Here is a 16,255-nt window from a genome sequence, read left to right on the forward strand (position 1 = left end):
TTCTTAGATTTGTGCATCCTTGATGTCTTTGGATATCTTATTGGTGTAGTGACTGATGTAATTGGTATCTTTGCGATATTAATATATATACATTTTTATTAAAAAAGTAATATATAATAATGCATTAATATATGAGTGACTATAAATGTTACTTCATCACCATAGAAGAGTAATAATCTCCTTATAAGTGTTCGGTTCCTTGTGATGGCCCAATGAACAATAAAAAGAATTGGATGCCGAATATCTGGCATCCGAGGCCAGCTGATATTTATTGCGTACTCACTCGCCTCTGTTTTTGGCTTCAACCTGATTGTTAGCTAGGTTCGAGCAGAGCCGATTTTGAAATTTGAGCCAAATTTAACCTAATTTTAGATTAAAAACTATTAGATTATTAAAATGTCTATGCAAACTAGGCCCAAAATATACGGGATAGACCAAGGAGTATGGTTTGAGTTTTTCTGAAATTTATACAAATGTTATGCAAATACTCTAGTTTTTTAGACAAACATATCTTATAACATAATTCTAAACATTTAAATGGATGGGCATATTGGCTCAAAATTTCCCGAATTGATCGGGAAATATCGGTTGAATTTTTATAGTTCTTGTACATTTTTTTGGTTTTATAAACTTTGTGCTGAATTTGGCCAAAACCGGCATAGCTTGTCAAACTTTTATAATGTCTACAGAAATTATGGCTCAAATTTTCTTTGATTGACAACTGACATATGACTAGGGTTCTAGTTTTCGCATGGTTTTCATGTTTTTTTTGTTACAACTGGATATAGGGCATATAGCTGAAAACCCTTAGTCACAATTTCCTAATACATCATCCCCGTGTCTTTGTGAAATTTCCTTTGTTTTCAATGAAAGCATTTTGTTGACTATCTATAAAAGTAGCAACACAGCCAAATCATGAATCGCAGACTAGGAAGCTTGCCCGAGTGTAGCGCAAACGAAATCGAGTGCATATCAGTGGAAATTATCGACCGAGTTGATTCCTCCTTTAGAGAGTTTATGCAGATCTTTAAGAGGCGGGCGTGCCCAAGTATAGCGAAAAAGGAGCTGGAGACACAGTTGGGACATAGGCAAACGTGGTAATAGCTTGCCGTTGAGGCGGGAGTCGTACTGTTACGGGAAGATCAACCTCACTAGAATCCTGGCAGGAACGGCGAACGGGAAAGAACCGGTACTTCTCCGTGTCCGTGAGGTCCTCCTTCTCGGTGCCAATCTCAATCGACGGCTTTGAATCCCGTTTCCACTGGTAGTCAATATCGAGAGTCGACTCGCCACTGTTCAAGATGGCGTGAGCATGAAGATCCCCTTCTTTCTTCCGCCGAAGCAGAAGGTGCCCCCGTTGCAGGGCGCGCCGCCCCCAGAGGCATTGCCCAGTGGAGTGCGTGACGCAGTAGACCTCGTGTGGCACGGCGTCGACTTGTTTCCACCAGCTGCATCCGTCCTCCAAGTTCACCTCGCCAAACCACCTGATTCCGATCATGTGCAGCAGGTACAACTTGGGGGAATACTCGCAGGATATCACGCCATCGACGAGCCGGCGAAATCTGGAAGTGACCTTCTCCGTCGCCAAATCGAAGCGCACGTTCCTGTACACATCCACGTGGTGCTCCGTCGCGCGATGCACCGCGTACCAGTAAACGGTGGCTCCGTCGTTGCACGCTGGCGCGCCGTAGAGCACGCCGTGCCGCTCACCGCGGATGCGCACCGTCCTCCAATCCGTGTCCGCCCCGACCGTCAACACCTGCAGCTCTTGCTGCACCATGCTCAGTCTTGTGCTCGGACGAAAGAAGTACCCATCGTAGTTAACCTTCCCTTCGAAAGCACCGTGGACAATCTTGTATCGCCTCGCCCTGGCGTCGAAGCCGAAGCAGTACGCCGCGGTACTACACGTTTTGGCGTTGGCCGTCGGCGGCAGAGGCATGGAGATCGACTCGCCAGTGAATGGCTCCACGACCTTGATGACGCCGTGCGCGGAGTCGCGGAAGCAAAGCAGGCCCCTGCACGTGCCAATCATCTCCGCGGACTGAACGACAGTGAACCTGGCCGTGACCCTCCATTGCTCGTCGAAGAGGAAGCCGCCACCGTTGAGCGACTCGTGGGCACCGTCGGCCGATCTGCTTCCGGGATAGAACACGATGGTGTGGGTCGGTGCGCGCGGCCCGTGGACCTGGTGCGCGTCGATGAAGCTCGGATCGGAGATGATGTCGCGCCACTCCTTGCATACACGGCGGCAGCGGCGGAGGTTGCTGGCCGGGAGGCAGAGGAGGATGATAGCGAGGACGTCTGACGGGAGCTGCGCGATGCTGGCGGCATCGGCATCGGTGGCCGTTTTCTGAGTCTTGGCAATGGGTCCAATTGCTGCATCTGGTGAACCTGAACCGATGGAGTGCTTGCCTTGCCTGATGCATTGCTGAGAATATGTATGCGTGAGAGAGACAGTTTCCAGTCGGAGTAATAGTCGGGATCGGCCCGGTATTGTACGTAGCTGGTTTTTAACAAGGAAGCTCACGTTTAGCTTTCGCGGTGAACACCTACTATAACTCACGATTGCTGCAATGTCTAGTCACGATTCGATACAGAACCACGCGATGGCAATGGGTCCAATTGCTGCTACCGCCGCGTGCCTCTCGGGAGACATCCTTGCCAGCATCCTGCTCCGCCTCCCGGCCAGCGACCTCCGCCGCTTCCGTCGCGTCTGCAAGGAGTGGCGGGACGTCATCACGGATCCAATTTTCATAGAAGCGCACCAGGTCCAAGGACCACGCGCCCCAAACCACACCATCGTGTACGTCTCCTCCTCCAAGCAGCACACCGGCCGTGGGTTCCTCTTCGACGAGCACTGGCGACTCACGGCGACGTTCGCTGCCGGCGAGTCAGAGAACATGATAGACACCTGCAATGGCCTGCTCTGCTTCCTAGATGTCGGCCAGAGCGGCATCAGCGTCGCGGATCCCTTCACCGGCGAGTCGTTCGTGCTGCCCCTGCCTCCGACGGCGAGGCGGCGCGAGGTCGACGCATACTGCTTCGGCTTCGACACCAACACGAGGCGATACAAGATTATTCACCAGGGCGAGGGTTTGTACATTGCCGGGAAGAAAGTGCTGCTTCACGTGTACACGGTCGGGGGTGGCGAAGAGTGGAGGAACTTGCAGGTCGCCGGCGTAAAGCCCGGCAACTCCTGCGGCAGACCCGTGTGCGCCGGCGGGGCAGTGTACTGGTGCGTGACAGAGACGGACGGGCTGCGCAAGTTCGCTCGCTTCGATCTCGCCACTGAAGAGTTCACAACGCACTTTATTCAGAGGAGCCAGCAACAGCAAGTCGGCCTAATTCATTCAGACGCATGGGCATTCCTGACGGCCGATACGTGGCTGGGGGTGCTGAAAGCATTGTTCGTCCGAGAAGGCGACTGCTTGGTGTACAAGTACACTTTGAAGCTACCACACTGGCGTATGCCGATCGAGTCGCAAACCCTACAACGGGGGCACCTGCTATTGCAGGACTATGTGGACGGTGGCCTGTACGCTCACCCGATTGAGCCGGACGGTCATGATCTAGGCTCCGGGAAGCTACTGTTGAAGAAGGGCAACAAGGAAGAGGAGGAGTATGATGATGATGATGAGCTGGCCAAGAACACTGACCTGATGAATGGCTGCAGGTTGTTCGTCCCCATCTTGTTTAACCAGGAGCCGTCAGCCATAGAAACGCGAGTCCCACACAAGAAAACTAGAGTAAGGACGTTTGGCTACGCCCCGCCGGTGTCTCCTGCTCCCTTAGCACACTACTTCGGTAACCTTTGAGGGTTACACACAATTTAGGCAAAAATCAATGGTTCATTGTCTGACACAGTACTTGTATCATGTAATTGCAGAGCAAGATTATGTAATGCTTAGCAACCATGACTATTGCAAATACATACTGCTGCTACTGTTGAGCAGCACGGCAAAAGACACGCACTTAACAGCTTTCTGATGACAAATTTGTTTGCCAAACTAACTTGAAAAGAACTATTAAGTTCATTGCAACAATAGTTTGTGTGCGCAGAAAATTTTGTGCTTATGCAATATTTTAATGTACCTATGCAACATGTTTTCATCCAAATCACTCGATTTGAACGTCAATGCAGTCATGATTCATGAAATGACTTTTTGCACCCATGCAACAATTTCTATAACCTATGTATGTTGTTCCCATATAGGACTAAGAAAAATCCTGTCAAGTTTTTTGAACCGAGGGTCCCTTTGCTTATTATTGAACAAAGTAAAATTCCTGCTAGAAAGTCCCAGCGCTTTCAAACACTATTGTTCTATAATTGCGTTGAAATAAAAGGTTCATTTAGTCAAGCGCTTCTTCTTTCTGTCAGAAGATTTCCTAATAATGTTAAAATCTCCTCCTACCAAATAAGGTAGGTTATTTTTTCCTAACATTTTAACAAGTTCAGTAAGAAAAAACACCTTTGTCCTTGTAATTGGCAGCACCATGAACATTTACTAGGTTTCCCTTAAAACCATATATTTTATCCATAAGAATCATTCTGGTCATATAATAGCCAGTAGTACAAATATCTACATCATATTTTTCTTCTTTAACTCCCATGACAATCCCACCAGAAGCCCCTATGGCAGGTTCCCAACACCAAATAAATTTATTTCTACCAGTCAAGACATCTAGCCAACTATCCAGTAAATAACTCTTTTTTGTTTCTTGAATGCAGACAAAATCTAGATTAAATTCATGGAGATTTTCCCTAATGAAATCTTCTTTTCTTTTCTCACCTAATCCTCAGCATTGAAAAATAAACCTGACATAAAATCAGGTATTTAATATACTTCTACACTTAGGCTTCACACTTAACGGGCGCAGGGGTAGTCCTTTGTGGAGAATTGCATACATAAATGATGAAGCATGCCAAATAATGGACACATCAGAGAAAAGTGTGGCAAATCATAAAATATTGAGGTATTAGCATCCAGGGTACATTAATTTGCACAAAAGGATCAAATTAGTACACAAACTTGAAAAGGGAGACACGGTGGTACACCAACTTACGATGCTTTGCATAAATCATACAAAAGCAATGTGGAAGTAGCCACGTACGATCAAGTGATTAGCAGAAAACCCCTCTAAACTAATACAAACCACATGATTTCATTGTGTGTATACATGGCATTGGAAAATTAGGAGGATCCCCGTATCATCCAAATTAAAGCCAACACCTGGTCGGTTTGATTGGAATCGCATGTTCTCCGCGCCGACTCGCCCGCACCTGCCATTGTCGCCGTCTCGCACCTCACGTTGACCCCTGCGTGTACGGTTCTCATCTCCCCTTTTCCCATGGTGGACGAAGCATACTACCACGCGTGGAAGATGCAGGCCCCAGACTACGGTCAGCCTTTGTCCCACTTCTCCCCTCGACTGAATTCCATGGCTTCATGTCATTGTAGCCAGTGTACCATGTCGTGATCGGCTAGGGTTTTTGGCCGCCATGATTGATGAACCATGAATTTTGATGGCTGACATAGATTGTTAGAACCAGATAACATGTTACCCCTATCTCCCTTCAGTTTTCATGTTTTGGGTTACTGACCGTTTCTTATTGTTGATCGTTGGAAGTAGATGTGATTATTTTTGAGCAGCTCACATATGGCTGCCAACACGTTGTGCATAGTTCCGGCTGTTTGACTGAACGAATCCAATTTTCAGAATAGACTAGTTTTGGCACTTGCTTTTTCCTCGAAACTCGTCACATTCCCCTGTTCATACGACACTTTCTAGAAACACTAATACAGATAATTTAGTAGTAACATTCAGCAACATTTAGGGAGATCACTGAAGAAGGCATTTATCCAAGCATGTTTAGTAACATTCAGTAATTTTGACTGCACTTTCTATTCATACAGCAGTGGCAGAACTTCATCTTGAAACACTAATAAAGACTGATAATTTAGAAGGTTTGATCTCACATGGTCCAAGTATTTATAATGTAGTAGTTGTTTTAGTGAAGATATCTTAGTTACTGATCAATTTAGGAAATTTTTAGTGGTTGTCCTGTTATTACTGAATTTTGTGCTACAGCCACTTTGGTCCTGTACTTTGCCTCTGACAGGCTTTCTTCTTAATTTATTAAGTGATTTTGAATACAAACTTCAGCCTCCACATTTGTTGTACTGTATTGCTGCACAAGAACTAAATTGACTGCCAACTTGAAATGCATGCCCTGAGAGGTAGAATTATCAATAATAGGGCATTATTCTGTCCAGACTCCACATCGCATTCGTAGTAAAATATTCATGATTCGTTGTATTGTGCTTTGCACTATTCTGAAATTTTCTAACTTGTTTCATATACTTTATTTATGAAGGTGGAAATCCTGATAGATTTTCAGTCGAGATTTTTCACAATGGTTTATTTTCTGGATTGCATGAGGACCTGCTGTACATTGATGGCAGTCAAGATTTCTTTGATAATTGCAATGTTGACACTTGGTTCATTCTCTGGATACATGATTTCCTATCAAAACTAGGTGTTCAAATGGATGGGAAGATGCAAGTGTTATGGTGTAAGCCTGGAAAAGATTTCAGCGAAGGGCTAGTTTGCATTGAGAATGATGCCGATATTGTGTCAATGATAGAAGCTGCGAGGGTGCATAAGACAATGAGTCTTTTTGTTGATCACACAAACTTTGTGAAGAGCTTGAGAAGTGATGTGCTAACCAATAGTAGGATTGAGGAAGATGTAGTGGAGCTTGAGAAGTGATGTGCTAACAAACATGGTAAGGTAATGACTTCAGTGTCATTGTACTTAATTATTTGTACTACTGCAAGTAAGTTGAAAAAATCACTATAGAGGCATAACATGTATACTATTTTCTTCTGTAGGACCTCATTAAGGCAGTGCGGACCGTGTTCCCGGATTCAGAGCACATGCATTGTGCGAGGCACATTTATCAAAAATTTCACAAGAAGCACAAAGGAGAGACACTAAAGAATGATCTCTGGGCAATTGCAAGATCAACCAACATTTCATCCTGGCAGAAGCATATGGACAAGCTAGAGGCTGACATTCCTTCTGCATTTGAGTGGGTTTCAGAGTTGCCACCAAATACATGGATCACGGCCTTCTTTAGTGATCTCCCTAAATGTGATATGCTACTAAAAAACCACTCCGAAGTGTTTAACGGGTACTATGTGCATTCACTATTTTAATACTAAACAATCACTCCAAAGTGTTTTACTTGTGCTAACTATTTTACTTTTCCATCATTTTCAGCTACACCAATAAGGGGAGAGAAATGCCTATGCTATCCATGTTGGAGAATTTATTCTACAAAATGGTTCATAGAATTCTTGGTAAAAATAAGGAAGTAGAAACATGGTCTGGGAGAATTTGTCCAAAAATTAAAAAGAAATTGGATAAATTCACAGAATGGTCTGCTAAATGTCCAGTGAAGAATGCTGGTGGTGGACTATTCAAAGCTGCAAGCTCTGAATATGAAGGTGGATATTGTGTTGATCTAAAAGGTAAAACATGTGACTGCAAGAGGTGGCAACTAACATGTATACCTTGTCACCATGCTATTGCTTGCTGCAAAGAAGATAGGATTGATCCAAAAAGATTAGTGCATAGCTGTTATACAATTGAAACACACAAAAAGAAATATGCTTACACTCTGGCTTCACTGAGAGCTAAATGCTTCTGGTAGAAGCAAACTGGTGTGTTTGTGCATCCTCCTCTCTTCACAAAGGTGCTAGGAAGGCCTAAAAATAAGAGACAAAGCCCTGAAGAGTTGGAAAAAAAATGGAGGTAAAATGCTAACAAAGGCTGGTGTGAAGATGCGTTGTTCTCTGTGTGGTAATGAAAATCACTATAAAAAAGGACATGACAAATACGTGGAAGAGAAGAATGCATGAAGAGTCCAGGTTGAAGATGAGAATGGAGATGTTGACAATCCAGCAATATTGCAGGTTCTATTCTTTGCCCTCATTAACCGGCTTTCCATTCTATGTCCTCATTAACTGAGTTTCTTTTGTTCTGCGGTACATATTTCCACAGAATAGAAACCCTACTATGGATCCTTCTCAACAACCTGAAATGATGGTGTGTAGGATGGGCCATGAGGTACAAAACCTTACATAATGCAAACATTAAATTTATAATGCTATGGTTGTTTCTATCTCTCCTGTTTGTGCAATCATGACAGGAAAGAGCACATATATCTATCCCTGGGCTGAGCTCCTCTACAGTTATGTTATAACTGTATCCGTGCTGTAGCTAACAAAATCTGCCCTTCATTTTAATCAAACGGTTCCCCATTTTATTACTCAGCGGTAGCATTTTCGGTGGAAAAAAAGAAAAGAATCGACGCGAAAAGGCCCGAGTCCGTCTAGTGTCTTCTTCTACTGTCGGAACTCGGACAGCAGCTAGCTACGAGCAATGGCGAAGGGGATAAAATTGCTACGATGCCTTCGGCCGCTCACCCAACCCCCCTGCTCCAGGCCGGCATATCCCGGCGGCGGCGCAGGCGGCGGCTCGTAGCTGGAGGCGGCTGACCCGGATGCTGCAGGGCCGCGGGTAATTTCTGTGTGGCGCGTGTTTCAGGCCGTCGACCACGACCGCAGCGGCAGCATCGACGAGCAGGAGGTACAGGGCGTGTTCGGGGCCATTGGCCGCGGCCGCATCGGCAGCATCGACGAGTGGGAGCGGCATGACGAACGGGAGGTGCAGGACGCGTTCCGGGCCGTCAGCAGCAGCATCGACGAGCGGGAGCTGTAGGGCGAAGGGGAGCTTCAGGACGCGTCACAGATGGTAATGCCCCACGAACCTTCATCTCCCAAGCTCCATGAATCAATTTGCGTTCTGAACTCAATACTGTTTCAGAAACGTTAGTGCTTCCAATCTTTTTTGTTATTCCGAGTTGACTAATTAGATGGTAGATGCTCCCAATCGTCCGGGTTATTCCAGTTGACTAATTAGATGGTAGATGCTCTTCTCATGTACTACTTGTTGGATGGTATACATCTCTCAAGAAACTGAAGCGAGATAGGATAGATGGGTAAGCTGAATTTGTAACTTCAGATTAAGAACATAGTTTAGTACTGCAAATGAGATCTTTACATAGGAGAAAGTCACAAACCCAATGGGAGAACTAGTTTCCAGTATGTATCACGAAAACAAAAAGAATATATTTGAAGTGTAAAGTTTGTTGCAAATGAGATCTTTATGCTAGGAAAATTGGAGAACTAATTTCAGTATCTATCGCCTATGTCATATGCTAGGAAAATTCATATAGTTCTGCAAGTCCAAACTGTCATCAACTTGGCCCTTCATATTAAGAGAGATAGAACTGATTACACAACAATGTTCATATATTTCTCAACAGTGAATTTTAAACATGTTAAGTCGAATACCATCAGCAAACGAGTCATCCACCCATACTCCTGCAAATCATTCTCATTACTTCCAGCCGGTTGCTCTGTAGTTGCTTGGTGTTGTGCTGCTGGCGTGTCCATCTCTCCTCTCTAAGCAGACAAGTCAGAAAAAATATTAGTCTATATTGTCATTTGTAAATATATATAGTGTGTTTAGATAGGTGTAAGAGATTTACATAACAAGATTGTTTTTCGGGTACGAGTTCAGCTTTCTTCTTTTTCTTTTTATTGGGGCGCTTCTTCTCGATCCATGATTTATTTCTTCTTGAGTTTTTCTTTTCTATTTCCTTTTTCTTTAGGCACGCATTCTGTAAACTACTATCTGGTTCTTCACATGTAGCTTCACTTCTGCATGTACTAGTAGGAGCTTTTTCTTCAACTTGCTTGCTAAGGTTCTCCAAGGCATCATCTACTAGTTTCCTGCATTCTTCGGATATGAGTGCTTTGGAAGCTATGCCATGGAACTTATGAATGAAAATCTTCAAATATGCACGGTGTGTATACCTTGCTTGCCTGTATTATTGCAGGAGTCCTTATTCTAACTCTAGGTAATTTTTTTCTAGACTCATATTCCTCATTTAACTCATTGTCTCGCTTTCCTTGCACAACCCTCTCTAGATGCTTGAAAAAACGAAGAATGTCAAGATCAGATTTCAGATGGTTTTTCAAGTCACTATTCAAGCTCTCGCTTAATTGTGTGCTTCTCATCCCTAGAGTGTAAGCATTCCTCATGAAACATCTTGCCCATTTCTCTTTTACTTTATATATACTGTCCAACCAAGTTTGTGTATCCACCTTGCTTCTTATGGCAGTGAAAGCTTCTTCAAAGGCTTCGTCATCCTCATACTTGTACATGCAAGCACTGAATTCAGCAAGAACATTTGGGCCGTCCTCATCCTTTTTCTTTTGAGGTAAGTGTTTAACGGCATTTTGCATTATGTGAAAAGTGCATAATCCATGCCATGCTTCTGTAAATACCGCATGAATTGCCTTACCCATTGCAATATCTTGATCAGTAAAGATAGTTCTAGGCTGCTTTTTGTTATGCACAGATAAGAATGTGTCGAATAACCATTTAAAAGAATCGAATGTTTCATCATATAGAAGTGCAGCCCCAAAAATTACTGTTTCTCTAAAATGGTTGAAGCCAACAAATACACCAAAGGGTCTGTATTCTTTATTTGTCCCAAATGTAGTATCGAAGGTGACAACATCACCGAAATGAGCATAGTCAATGATCATCTTAGCATCAGCCCAGAAGATATTTGTGATCTTTTCATCGCAGTCTAGCTGTTCATCATGTTGAAATGCTGGGTTCTCTGACTTTTTATCCTTAAAGTACTTAAGCATGGTTCCAGCTTCACCATACATCATCTCCCTTTGACGCTTGGTTCGCAAATAATTCTTGTGATCACGACGTATGTATCCAAGGTTTATTGTCCCACCAACCTGCCGACTTGCCAACTCATGGGCTCTTTTTGGCTCAATTCCTGAATCATCCGCAGTTTCAATCTCAAAAGCTTGCAAAGCTGAAATCTTCCGCTGTGATGGCATCAAGTGGCATGTTTCGGGCAACTGCAGGACATGATTGTGTTCAACATCCAGCTCATGTACTTCATAATTTCCTACTTCTCGGTCTATAGTGATTCCCATCCGAACTTTACAGCCGGTTCTTGTTTCTGCACGGGGACGCCTTGTATTATGGTCTCTCTTGTCTTTTGCACGATAACCCTCATTGGAACAAACGTATCTCGCCGAAGTGACTACTCCATTAATTTTGCTCTTGTTTTCATAGTTTACCCTTACATCAAATCCAATATGACCTCCATAAAAGTTCCAGAAGTTCCAAGCCTCAATTGTAGAATTAAACTTCATGCCAATTTGAGGCATCCAAGTAGGCACCTTATTTGTCCTGTGAAAAACAGATCTAACATAATTTATTTGTCTGCTTGCACTACGCAAAAGGATGATAGAGATTGAAAAATGAACAAAACTAACTGCACCTGTTCTGATCCTTTTCCATGGCGTTAGTATCAGTAGCCATTGGAACCTACTTTTTCCTTTCTTTCGCAGTTACTGGTGACAGAGAGAATTCAGTACAAGAATTCTATTGCATCTGTGTGAATAATGAACTTAAACGGCACTTACATTAAGATTGATATCGTCTTTTTCGTTGCTAGGAGGAGTCTAAATAGGAGATCATTTGCATCTTTTGCAGAACAGCATACACCTTGGATGAGCGGAAGAAGAATGAGAGGGGGATGCTAGGAGATCGAGTCCAAAAGGGAGATCATGGGCGTATACCTTGGACGAGCGGGACAAGCAGGCGGAGCAATGGAGGTCGAGCAGATCGCTCTTTGCCGTTCTAAAAACTCTGATCTGTGCGTCCTGTTTGGCGCCAATTCTTTAGGCTTAGGAGATTTTCCCTCCACGGGAGCATTAATTAATATGCAGTTTGTTTCCATATTACCAGCGCAGTCTGAGGGGAGGAAAGAGAGCCATCGAGAATTTTTTTTCAGGAAAACGCTTCGGATAGTCATACCCGTACGATTAGAACGAAGGGCCGATTTTAATAGCTACAGCACATGTGCTGTGACAACTCAACTGTAGAGGAGCCTGCATTGAACCACTGCCTGAAGAAAGTGCTTTTGTTGTAGTTGAGAGAGAAGCTATGCCGGTTGCAGGAGGGAGAGTAACCACTGCACAAGCAAGAGGTGCCATAAGGGGAAGAGGAAGAGGCAGAGTTAATGCAGGGTATCAAAGAGGGAGAGGAGTAGGAGCAAGAGGGAAAGGCAAGAAAAAAAAAAAGGTGAACATTCAGAAACTAGTGCTAGAGGCATAAGTAGAGGAAAAGTAAATGGAAGAGGCGATGGAAGGGGAGCTACTTCTTCTACTAATGCAGAGACGGAGGAGAGGGCGCAATACAGTACAGGACCAGGCAGTGCTCACCATCTGCTATTTGGTGATGAGAATGCAGAACAGAGAGCAAGAAGGGATTCATTGACTGACCTAAAATGAATATGCGCCCTTTGATGAGGTGCAGATTTCGCAAAATGCACCACATTAATCAATAATGTCAAAGCTTGTGTTTATGGAAATATTTGTAATCTTAAACTTCTACTTTGTTAGCCTGCAAGTGTTAGTTCATCTATGAACTTGGATGTTTTATTGTACCGCACTATGGATCCTATTTTCTGGAACTTGGAATGTCTGTGTAAGAGAAGCAAGAATATGTTCTGGAATTATATATTTGGTCCCAAAGTAATTAGCAATATGGTCTCTGGAATCTTACATCTCCGGTTTTTGCTTATTTGGTCATTGCAGTACCACGTACATCCTGGGCTTCTTGGTTACATAGCATCTGTTGCACTATTTACCCATATTGATGCTTGGTTTTACTTGCAATATTCATTCACATAACTGAAAGACACATTTATCTAGAAGATGTAGTACATTGGTACAAACACAATACAATTACATTGATACAAATGGCAGACTCGTATTCTTGTCCTTGTTCATCTCTCAACTTTGGTACAAACACAACAGAATTCTGCCACTCTCTTCTAAAAAGAGCATCTCCACCATAATTTAACTGAATTTTCTCTGCAACAAGATCTTCTTCCCAGCTGCATGTGCCGTCAATTGCATGCCCAGCAGCCTCCTGCTCCGCTCGTCGCCCAGCGGCCGCCATGCCGCTCGTCGCCCAGCGGCCTCCGCCCCGCTCACTGCCCATCGATGCTGCTCATCGCCCAGCAGCCGCCGTGCCATTCGTCGCCCAGCCCGCGCTGCTAGTTTGCTCCTTTTGTGCAAGTTAGTTTATCGTGGGTGCTAATACCTCTAAAATATTCCATGGAAAACATGATTCTATGTATTTAGTAGCTTCTCTGAAGCGACATTCCTGCCTGAAAACATGGCACATCCGCAAGATTGAATGGAGAATGTAGCTTATATTAAACAAAACGTTTCGTTGCAGTAATATGCGCATATCAGCTAGATAATAATTTATTGAAACACAAACGAATATTAGCATCAATCATCGGGGCATCTTGCTCGAAAATGTGCACACAGGATTCTGTGTGTTGGCTACATCAATCAAACTTCTATATCTGTGATATTTACCATCACATACTCCCAAAATATCATTACTAAGTGCTAAATTACACACGCTAGTTCTGAAATGAAAACCCCAGATAGTACCTCTCACAATAGTTGTATCGGATGGATCCACGGGATATTTGTTGGACCGTGTAGTTTGGTGCATTAGAGTTTGCACAGATCTTGAAGAGGTGTGCCTAGGTACATTTCAAAGGGAGTAGGTGACACCGTTGGGATATATGCAAACGTGCTTAGATCGCACTGTTCGTGCGGGAGTCGTCCGACCTCAAACTTGCTCGGCCAGTGCTGACCCCGAACTGGGACAAACTGGTTTCTCTCGGCAGGATCCTCTTCCTTGGTGCCTATCTCAATCAGTTGCTTCGGTTCGAAGTTGAACCACACGTAGAGATCAGTCATGCTGCTCCCTTTAATCTCTTGGGCGCGCAGAGCTCCATCCTCCTCCTGCAGCAGCAGGCGCCCCCGCTGCAGGGTGTGCGGGCCTGGGAGGCGCGGCCCGTACACGGCGTGCGGCACGGCGGTGACATTGCACGGCCAGCAGCCGTCTTCCCACTCTCCGAACCACTTGATCCCCATGACGCATTGCCGCGGCAACCAGTGCGCGGGGCGACAAGATATTGGCCCCTCCGGCCTCCGGGCATCGACCTGGCCCCGGACCGATGTGATGTTCTCGGTGACCAGATCGAAGCGCACGTTCATGATGGCCCCGTCTGCCGCCGCCTTGCTGTGCCAGTACACGGCTCCGTCGCCGCACGCCGGGAAGTCGTAGGACAGGCCGTGCACCGCGCAGGGGATGGACACGGTCCTCCAGTGCGTGTCCACTCCGACCGTGAACACCTGCAGCTCTTGGTCTTGGATGTCGGTCACGGTGTTGGCAGCGGCGTCGAAGTCGACGTGTACGATCTTGAATCGCCTCGTAGTAGCAGCGTCGAAGCCGAAGCAGTAGGCGCGAGCGCTGCACGTCGCTGGGTCTCCCCGAGGCGGCAGCGGCAGGACGATGGAGTTGCCGGCGAAGGGTTCGGCGAAGGGTTCAACGACACAGATGACGCCTTCGCCTTGGAGTTTGTCGCGGAAGCAGAGCAGGCCCTTGCACGTGCCGATCATGTCCACCGACCCGTCGACAGCGAACCTGGCCGTGAGCCTCCACTGCTCGTCGAAGAGGAACCCGCCGCCGTTGAGCGGCTCTTGGCCAGCAGCGCCTTTGACTCGTCCCGGGTAGAAGACGACGGTGTGGGTGGGGGCGCGCGGGCCGTGGAGCATGTGCTCGGCGATGAACACCGGATCGGAGATGGCATCGCGCCAGTCCCTGCAGACGCGACGGAAGCGGCGGACGTCGCTCGCTGGGAAGCGGAGCAGGATCATGACGAGGACGTCTCGCGGTACGGAAGCGAAGTCAGCGGCGGCGTCCGCGTCTGCATCGGCGGCCGTTTTTTGCTTCTTTGAACGCGGAGGAACCATCGTGCCAAACTGCCAACCTGAACCGAGGGAGTGCCTAATTAAGATGATACAGAAATTTGCTAATTCAGGGTTTTGACATTTAAACTGAACAATTTAAATTATTTTTGGGAAATGTGTGTGCAAAATCATCAAGAGATGTACAATTAATTAAATCTGTGTGCAAAACCAATAGCAAGACAGGATACCACTCTCTGCAAAACCAATAACACAACAGGATCAATATTTCATATACATACCAAACAATTCACATAAATAAAGAAATAAGCAAAGGGGGAAAGTAGATCTTACAGCATCAGATCGGCGAGTGGTTCATCCGGACACGGGTCGCCGTCGCCAGCCCTGAGGCGCTCAATCCCGGCGCGGCTTGTGGGGGGAGGAGCGGCTGGGGCACGCGGCGTCGGAAGGTGGTCGCAGGGTCGTGGTAGATCGGCAGCACGGGAGCAGAGCCGCTGCTGGTGAGGACGAGCGGCTTTCGCGGCGATGCCTGGTCTCGCGAGACAGGGGGAGGACCGGGAGGAAGGCAGATGGGGTGTGGCTCTGTGGTCTCTCTGCGCTAGCGGCGGAAGGAGGGAGGGGATCGCTAGCGGCGGCGGCGGCGGCGGCGACGGCGAGGGTTGGAGTCGACCGTTCGAGGTCTAGTTAGTTATACGGGTCGCGTGCGCGGTAGGTGGGCGGATATCACGAAGTCCTTCTTAACTTGCCACATCCTCATCCCAGAAAGCACACTTGTCCGAAGATTGGGGTCGTCGCTCCTGGTCGTGGCGTCTCTCACAGGACTCAGCTTTAGTGACTTAGTGGCTAAGTCTCAGTGACTTAGCCTCCCTCTCCATCCTTTGATCTAGATCGAACGTACAGGATTATCTAGAATTTAAACTAAAAATGGAAATTGCTCAGAAAAAATAGAAAAAATTCAAGTAAATTAGAAATGTGTCGATGAGAAGTTATGTGAAAGTTTCATTCCATTTGACTCAATAGTTTGTAAATGAATAGTTCTCAAATCCGATATAATCCTGTACGTCTAATCTAGATCAAAGGATAGAGAGGGAGGCTAAGTTACTGAGACTTAGTTTCACTAAGTCACTGAAGCTGAGTCCCTCGCATAGATAGGCAACATTTCTGGCACGGTAGTACACAAACTTCAGAAGCAAATTTTGCTCTCAATTTTTTAAAAAATATTTAAAAATGGTATTTCTGCGTTCTAAAATATTATCATATTTATTCCATGAATACATACACATATT

The 16,255-nt window shown here is 45.6% G+C and overlaps 1 protein-coding gene across 2 annotated transcripts; it reads right to left on the reverse strand.

The window, feature by feature from the left end:
* Positions 1–13,188: 13,188 nt before the first annotated feature.
* On the reverse strand, positions 13,189–15,607 carry LOC124654861. 2 transcript variants are annotated; one of them, XM_047193841.1, is made up of 2 exons: positions 15,303–15,607; positions 13,189–15,048 (listed from the first exon to the last, which is right to left on the reverse strand). In XM_047193841.1, exons 1-2 carry the CDS (start codon positions 15,305–15,307, stop codon positions 13,704–13,706), a joined length of 1,350 nt encoding a protein of 449 aa, XP_047049797.1. In that variant the 5' UTR covers positions 15,308–15,607; the 3' UTR covers positions 13,189–13,703. The 2 variants fall into 2 exon arrangements, with proteins under 2 accessions (XP_047049797.1, XP_047049798.1); XM_047193842.1 differs by having other exon boundaries at positions 13,189–15,205.
* Positions 15,608–16,255: the final 648 nt, after the last annotated feature.

The sequence above is a fragment of the Lolium rigidum genome, chromosome 5, assembly GCF_022539505.1.
Source record: "Lolium rigidum isolate FL_2022 chromosome 5, APGP_CSIRO_Lrig_0.1, whole genome shotgun sequence".
NCBI classification, from domain to species: Eukaryota; Viridiplantae; Streptophyta; class Magnoliopsida; order Poales; family Poaceae; genus Lolium; species Lolium rigidum.